The sequence below is a fragment of the Fukomys damarensis genome, unplaced genomic scaffold (genome assembly GCF_012274545.1).
Source record: "Fukomys damarensis isolate Sample0158 unplaced genomic scaffold, DMR_v1.0_HiC HiC_scaffold_30, whole genome shotgun sequence".
Lineage (NCBI taxonomy): Eukaryota > Metazoa > Chordata > Mammalia > Rodentia > Bathyergidae > Fukomys > Fukomys damarensis.
The window spans coordinates 41,958,383-41,967,214 of NW_022900942.1; the positions used below are offsets into that span (position 1 = coordinate 41,958,383).

Genomic DNA, 8,832 nt, shown 5'->3' on the forward strand with positions numbered 1-8,832 from the left:
AAAAAAAAAAAAAAAAAAAAAGAAGAGGAAGAAGGAAGCAAAAGAATGATTATCTGATGGAAGTCCAAGAGGAAAAAAGCAAACAACCAGAGACCGAATGTAAAGTGAATTAAGCACACTTTGGTAAAAGAAAGAACACTTTGACCTGATCTGCATGAGAATGGATTGCATGCACATATCATGGGCTTTGCATGCAAAGATACACTGCAAGTACAGAAGCAGGTCTAGGTCAGTAATGGTGAACCTTTCAGAGACCAAGTGCCCCAATGCAAACCAGCCCACTTATTTACTGCAAAGTGCTAACGGCGCAATTAAGCCTGAATATCCAATGCTCAGCCTGTGGCACGACTTGGCTCATGTGCCAACAGAGGGTTCTATGTGCCTGCTGTCGCACACGTGCCATAGGTCTGCCACTGCTGGTCTAGGTAACCATCCATAGGATTACTCAACTACTGACATGATTCTTACATGGGAAGGGGGTGTCTCTAAATGTTCTCCCACAGGACCACCTAAAGGTACCTTTAAAGATGCTTTGGTTTAGCTTCACTCATTCAAATTATTTCATTAAGTAGATTCTGGATTTAAAAATCACTGGCATATAAATGATGTCTGCTCATAGCTATTATTTCTTACCTGTTTTTGTTAGCAAAAGATTATCCAGGTGCCTGTCTCCAACTCCGAGTATATATGTGATCACACAGTACCCAGCTACAGTTAACAGGAAAAAAAAATGCAAACTAGATTATACATCCCACTGAATCTCAGAGTAATTTGGGATACCTTAATTTTGATTTGCTTCTGTCTCTTACTTTTCACCTAAACCCTCAGATCCATAATTTCCTTTCAATCGGTTATAACTCTATCTTTTGAAACAAAAAAATCTTACTATTTGCTACAGCAAGTAAGGTTTATTGAATCTTATTAAATTATAAAAGTTGTTTGTACCAAGAGTTAAGGTAGCTTTTAGGAACCTTAAGTGTAACATGTGTCTAGCATTTCTCAGTTCAGACTGAATATATGTTAAATATGACACCGAGAAAGAATTATCTACAGAAATATATAATAAACTGTCAATCATCCCACAATATGTTACCTTCAAAAAAAGCAAAAGTCAATGAAAGGTGTTTTAAACAACAGTTTGTACAGAAGCAATCTCTCTTCAGTAGTAAAGGCATTTATTAAATTCACATCACTGCCTTCTAAAGTATTAAGAAAAATTACACGATTGATGCTGGGGCAGACTCATTGGCCTCTGCTTGTTAGCGTTCTCAGTTAAAGTCTATACATCTAGCAATTATTTAAACTACAAAAGTAGAATTTAGCAAATACAATGATTTTTTAGCTTATTTTCACAGGCTACATCTATTTTTCCCATTAGAATATCGATAATAATATAACTTGCAAACATATAAAACTATATAATGGCTTTTACAAAACTTCAGTATTGTAAAATACTATTTACAAAAACAAGCTTATTTCAGCTATCTATAGAAATAAGACTGAACCACATGTTCATGACCAAAGTCACCATATTAAAAAACAACAAATATTAAAGTTCATTTGACTCAGGTTCAATGAGGTTAAAAATATCTTAAATACTACACCACAGAAATGTGAAAACAAAATACCACGTATAAGGAAGCAATTTCTAAACCATAAAATAATATGCAGCTTTAATTATAGTTGTTAAATGTCATCTTGTTCCTTCAGCTTTGTTTACTTAAGTAGTGGCTTAAATATGGACATAAACATAAATACTGTATATAACTATTAAATATCACATATTACTCAGGGTTCAACTCTAGTGTCAGCTTCTTTAAATTCTTTCTTTAAAATTTTATCTTTTGAGGCTGGGGATTTAGCTCAGTGGTGCCACCACCCGCCTCACACGCTCAAGGTCCTGAATTTGATCCTTGGTACAAAAAAAAAAAAAAAAAAAAATTCTTTACCTTGGTACAAAAAAAAAAAAAAAAAAATTCTTTGTTAATTCTTAATACTTTCATGAAGACAGGCATAAATGATGGAAGAATATAAATCAATCTCTTTAGCATGCTACTTCTCACTTCCTTCTAAGTCAGTACTGTAAGTACTGACTCCAAAATACCATTATAATCTACCTACTTGTGGTTCCTCAAGAACAGGAAAACCTAGGAGCAAATTATCAGCTTCTAGGAAGAGATAACTCATTATTCTAGTTAGGTGAAACACAAAAGACTAACAAAGAACTTAAATCTTGTCATTACTATTACGTCAAAACACTAATGACTTCTTTTATCGGCATGCTATCTCTTACATTCTTTTTCTTATAGAACACTTAGCTCTTAACATATTCTAAGTGGCTATGAGTACAACAGTATGAGGCTGTTCAGCTTTACTTTATTCAAACACACACACAAAAAGTGGTAGCCTGAAAAACTCACCACAGCTTTTTACATAAGTGTCCATGACTTCAGCACTTATTCCATTGGGCCCATTTTCACTCGGTGCATATTTCCTAAAAAAGTTCTGAAAAGACATTATTTACTCTTTAAGAATCCAATACAATTAAGCAAATTAACCATTTTGAAAGTGTAATAAACAACAAAATGTCTATCAAAGAAGGGTAGGAATTCAATAAATGTACCAGAGTCCAAAAAGTCTGTGATGGGAGACACTACATCAATAACAAACAAATAAAAACTGCAGTAATATGGGTGCAATTGTTAAAAAAATGTCAGGTGCTGACTGAACAAAAGAATAGTAGGAATTCAATAAATGCACCAGAGTCCAAAGAGTCTCCTGTAATGGGAGACACTACATCAACAGCAAACAAATAAAAACTGCAGTAATATGGGTACAATTGTACAAAAAAAATGTATGAGCAAGAATGTCACTTAGCACTGTTAGGAACAAAAATTGGAAATAATAAAAATGTTGATTAACTGATGCTTCAATAAATTACAATACTTCCATACTTTAAAATACAATGAAACATAAACCTTTAACACATTTTTTATTTGTTCACCAATTAACTGCTGATCCTCAATTATGTGCCATGCACTGTACCAACATGGGAGAATTTCCAACTGTGAACAATGTTTACTTGTAAAGAAAGAAAATCAGCCAAGAAAACTTGTAAAGGACAGAGGAGACTTATTTGTACTACATATATTCTTCATAAAAATCGGATACTGGTAACAAGAATTACTTATAAATTGTGCAAACATTTAAAACAGATACTGTACCTGAATGCTCCCCTCCTTATCGAGAACCTCAGCCACAGGAACCGACTGGATAAACTGCATGAAGCCTACACAGGAATGAAGGCATTAAGCACACCCACTGACAAGGGAGCACAGGCTCCGCGGGGAGTAACATTCACTTATAATGGAAAACATTCCACTTCTAACTGAAAAACATCTGTGAGCACTACAGTAAGTCTGCACCGGCACTCATATGACATCACAGTAACTATCAGGAAACCTTATTTTTAATTAAGCCGATTCATTTGTTTTGCTGTTCCATGTGAATCAGCCGTTACTGAACATGAGGAACTTAAGGTAAGTGACTGACTGAGCTTCTCAAACCCAGAGTCAAAAATTTCTTCCTTTTGTAGTTCTGCAAGTGACAATTAAATACTGTATTGGGCAAATTTAAAATCACTCTAAACAATTTAGAATTCCGAAATGTGATCAATGAAGCCCGAAACTGTACATATACTCCTCTGGCTGCTTCTGCCCAATACTATATCCTTTGCCCTTTCCTGGATATGACACTAGAGGGAAGTATAAATGCCTCACACGACCAACACAAACTGGAAGGGAGCGGTATGCGAATGAGAATAAGTCTGGTAAATCCGGAGACCACAACAGGAGCATAAAATAACAAACATGGAAAAAATCAAAACAATGATATTTCAGGATTATAGACTATTACCCGGTATGGGTAAGCCTTACTTTATTTTATTTATTTTTTGTACCGGGGATTGAACTCAGGACCTTGTGCTTGAGAGGCAGATGGCAGAACCATTGAGCTTAATCCCCGACCCTAGGTGAGCCTTAATTTAAAACAGTTTGCATACAGATTATATCCATTTACAGCAAGAAATGTTCCATTTATTCTTATGTCACAAATACAGAAGACTCTGCATTAACTTATTTACCAACTATTTATTGTTTTTCTATGTAGTAAGAAATACGCCAAGTAATAAAAACTAGATGCTTGACCGCTGCCTGTGTATTTTACTGCTTACAAGCTTTACTTGGAGAAAATACTATGAATTAAAGTGCAAGGAGATCGAAGCTACAGAGGAAACAAAGGACATCCGACATGTGAGTCACGTATTCAAGAATAATAAGGGCAACAGGTAAAGCTATATAGGAACAGTGATCCTAGCACAGGTGCAGGCTCTGAGTCTGAAAAGAGCAGCTGGTGTTCTTGATGCTTCTGATGCAAAGACAAAAGAGGCTGTAGGCCAGTCCTGAGAGTCACACAACTCAAAAACCTAATAGTTAGGTAAAACCTCTTGGTCTCTGTCCCAAGAGCAAATGAAAGCTAGTAAATAACTTATGCAGGATGGTAAAGAAGCACATCTGCATTTTTTCATCCTGAAGGGAAAATCAGAAAGGTGATAATAAAAACATTGCAGAGACCTAGGAGTGGCCAGGGAAGGGGGAAAAAGTACAACAGCGATTGTGTCTCTCCCAGGTAACTGCAGGCATAAAGCATAAAACAAAGAAATTAAGCATTAAGTAAACATTCTTAGGGAAACATCTGCCAAATTTCCAAAGGTTGCGAGATGCACATAAACACGTATATGTGTATGGATATGCCCATCTGTACACTCAAGTGAGATCCATAAAACTGAACTCAGTTGATGACATCATTGGCTGAGTGGCTCTTACAAGCAGAGCACAGTACAAAGCTTTTCGGGCCACGTTAACTCAAAAGGATGACTATGGGCCCTGATCACAACGCGAAGGGTATGAACTGCATCCATCTGAATTCAAAGAAATATGCCATGAAAGCGTTCACTTTTCTTACAGCATGCTGCTTTATCATTTCAAGAAATAAAAATGTAAGGGAAGACAGAAGAAAGAAAAGTGGGGGAGACAAGGAAGGAGAGAAGGGAGAGTGGGAAAGGGAGTTAGGAAAGGAGAAAGGAAACAGGAAAACAAGCAGAAGGGCAAGAATTAAAAAAGAAAAGGGAGGCAGGGAGAAGGGAAGGAGGGAATACAGAGAAAGGGGCAGTGAGAGGGAGGAAGGGAGGGAAGGATGAAAGACTGAGGAAAAGAGGGAGGGGAGGCAGGAGGGACAAAAAAGGAAGAAGGGAGAGAGCGAGGCTGGCCCAACTGTTCTTCAGGGCTACAAATAAGGCAAATGTCCAACACTCTTAAGAATTTTCATTTGAGGAAAACTGCACTCACGGAACACTGAAATAAACAATCATGATGTGAAATAAACTTACCATGTTTTGTACTAGTGGCCAACACTTTGTAAGGCGTCAATTTCAAATCCAGATTTTCTTTCCGTAACAGCTTTGGATCAGAGGATAAAATACATTAAGCCAATGAAACAATGTTGTGGAAAAATACTACAGTACTTTAATAAAGCTTCAGGAGGTAACCCTAATGCAATATTGGCTAAATCAAGTAACTCTCATTATCAGAGCACATTTATTAATTTTGGTGGCAGGACAAGATTTTTATCTCGGAATCTTTATCACCAATTACAGGAAAAGTGTTCCTCCTACCATTTCATGCAGTCCTTCATAAACTTAAAACATTTTAAAACTCAGTAAGAAAGAAATGACTGGAAGCCTATTCTTTTAAACACCAGATAGGAGGACAGGATTTACCAAATAAATAAATAAATAAAATTTAAAACATAGAAATGATTAAATCTGACACGAGAAGTTAATCTGGAACCATTTTTATGGCAAGCAGGCAGCTCTGCAGTCATCACTGGAGACACTGAAGTGCACCGAAACAAATATGTTCAAGGTCAACTGGACACTGTTGAGCTTTCTAGGGCTGAAACCAAAGGTAAAATGGCCTGTACACTAACTCACAGATTTCTAAAACGAAAAGGTATCCCCTAATAGCATAAAGTTATGTTTACCTTGTCCATCAGTGAAATAATTTGAAGAATGAGTTGATCTTGGCGTAAATCATCTCCATGTTTAAATATAACTGGATATTTGCCTCCATCTTCTGTCTTAAAGAACAACTGTGCAGGCATAAGGGCACTCTGGAAAAGACAAATATGTTTAAAAATTTGGTTGTAAATTAATGAATAAGATTATACACAGAGGAAATGCCAATATGTAAGTTAAATAGAAAGGTAAGCAGGACCTAAAGAAACAAAATAGACTGTCAATAAAATAGAATAGGGAGCCATGTAGAGAAAAATGAACCAGCTAATACAGGACTGTATGGTAGAAAGAGCACAAATGTTGGAATCAGACAATCATGGATATGAATACAGGTTCTAGTTGGAGGTACTATTTGGAATCAGGTACTAGTTGGAATGATTCTGTACACATTCTGAGTTTCTGCGTCTATAAAGAAAATGCTTCCTCTGCTAAAGAAATCAGAAACCACAGAGGTAAAAGTTCTGGCACCATCCTTGATGAAAGCAGACATTCTAGGAATATGTAAACCCATTACCATTATTTGTATTAGATATACTGGAATAAATAAGGTAAAACAACACAACACAAAAATGTGTCAAGAACCCCGAAAAGTTGAGAACCTCAGGGTAGCTTATATATATCACTACTTCTGTAGCTTTGAGTCTCAAAAATCTTCATTTATAAGGTCAGGAGAGATCTTCAATTTTTGTATTTTCTCTCAGTCTTTTCCTTCACTGAAAGAAATCCCTAAATTAGTTTAGGTATATTTAAATCAATAAAAATTAATACAATTTCTAAAAGGTAGGTCATATAATATTTTACATGAAGTGGCATCCTGACACCACTATTAAGAAACACAAAACTTCTGAGGAAGACACCCTATGGATTTTGGTCACTGAGAGGAAATGTTATATAAGATGAAAATTTGAAGAAATTTAGAATGACCCAAAGAAAATACATCAATCAAATAAAACAAATGGTGACTAATTTATACTAGCCAAGGAAATTGTAGCACAAAAAGTACCACAGAAAACGATGAACAGCAAAGCAAAACGCCAACAACAGGATGGAGTGGGAGGCACACAGCTGTGTACTAAAAACTCTCTCAACTTTGCTGTATGTGTGAAAATATCCCTACAGAATGATGGGGGGGCATGAAAATGCTTCAAATCGTATTTCTGAGGACACATAAACTCTGGTGAACTGAAATTCTGACCTCGAATTTGTAGGATATATTTATCACCCCTAGTGAAATATGTTTTATAAATTACCGTGAGCCCTAGTTCTCAACAGCTTAAGAAAAGTAACTGGAAGAGATCTTCCTAAAGATAAAAGACAGGCAGGAGAATCACTGTCATGATTTCCCTTTTCAGTTTAAAACTGATTTTGAAATTTAGTTGTCACCTGACATGTAAAATAAGCAGATGATAAAAACAGAGTAACCAGCACTAATCTCAGTGCTTTAAGGAGTCCACTCTGTGAAGACGTAGCTTTGGTTCGTAGGATAAGGTCTATACAAAATTCTAGAAAAATATTAGAAAAAAAGGATTCCTACACTTTTCAGCTCTAAGAAGCATGTGGACAATCTAAAGTGCACAGTTCATCACTTTTACCAGATTCTCTAAGGCATACATGACCCATAAATGATTAAGAATTATGTACAATTACATAATAAAGATTTTCTACATAAAGTTATATAGTAACTGCTTCATGATTCCTAGCCTCCTTCTCAGCCTTTTCAAGAATGCTTGTACACGTAAGGCTAAAAGAATAAAAGAACTGGATATTCTGACCAAAAATTTCCCATATTTTATGGACTATCACCTTTGTCTATGAGACAAAAGTATAATATTCTACAGTTAAGGGAACATGGATCTAAAATCCACCTGCCAGGGATTTAGCTCAGTGGCACCATGCCTGCCTTGCAAGCATAAGGTCCTGAGTTCGATCCCCAGTACAGGAAAAAAAGGGTGGGGGATAAAATCCATCTAAGAGAAGTGACGGATACATATTCTTATGCTCTACACCGGCAATGGTAAACCTTTTAGAGCTTTCAAAGATAAATAACAACCCACTGCAGCACGTGTGCCATAGGTTCACCACTCTTACATAGAACCACTTTGTGTCTTAGATATTATCTTGTATGAAACAAAATGATAAAACCCTAAAATCATTTTAGGAAATGTATACTGTAATTATAGTTTATTAAAAACACTAGATTATGAACCTAGTAAGAAATGACCAAACCTCCTTAATTTACCAAGAAAGAAATCAGCTGCTAATTCCATATCTCCATGTCTAATTAAAGTCACTGCTTTTGCGTAATCCTTAGAGAACAGATATACAAGAAGCCGGTCTGTTCTAAGCAACGAGATGCCAGCTGATACACATATACTGCCTTGAGCAGAGCTTTCTACAGTTCAGTATTTTCAAATCATCTGTTGTGATACCAGTATTATTCAAATTCCAGATGGTAATCTATTAATGAAGTTTAAAAAAATGAAAGTTTATAACAAACATTTAAAAATAAGGCAACTATAAACTGCTTTTAGAAGAACAGAAACTATCACTCTGTAAGGTGCAGTAAGATTACTTAATTTTGCCAGGCATGGTTGCCCACAGCTGTAATCCCAGCACTTGGGAGGCTGAGGCAGGAGGATTGCTGTGAGTTCAAGACCAGCCTGAACTACATAGTAAGTTTCAGGTCAGTCTCAACTACA

General features: G+C 36.1%; 1 protein-coding gene across 4 annotated transcripts in view; it reads right to left on the minus strand.

Annotated features, from left to right (window-relative positions):
* The window catches only part of Pik3c3 (phosphatidylinositol 3-kinase catalytic subunit type 3), a 119,284-nt gene that overhangs the window by 39,620 nt on the left and 70,832 nt on the right, over positions 1-8,832 (minus strand). For all 4 annotated transcript variants that reach the window (XM_010638015.3, XM_033757366.1, XM_010638014.3 and 1 more), the window contains 5 exons: positions 6,100-6,228; positions 5,447-5,516; positions 3,225-3,289; positions 2,421-2,505; positions 634-708 (listed from right to left, as the gene is read on the minus strand). In XM_010638015.3, coding sequence (XP_010636317.1) covers positions 634-708; positions 2,421-2,505; positions 3,225-3,289; positions 5,447-5,516; positions 6,100-6,228 — 424 coding nt within the window. The remainder of the gene's footprint in view (positions 1-633; positions 709-2,420; positions 2,506-3,224; positions 3,290-5,446; positions 5,517-6,099; positions 6,229-8,832) is intronic.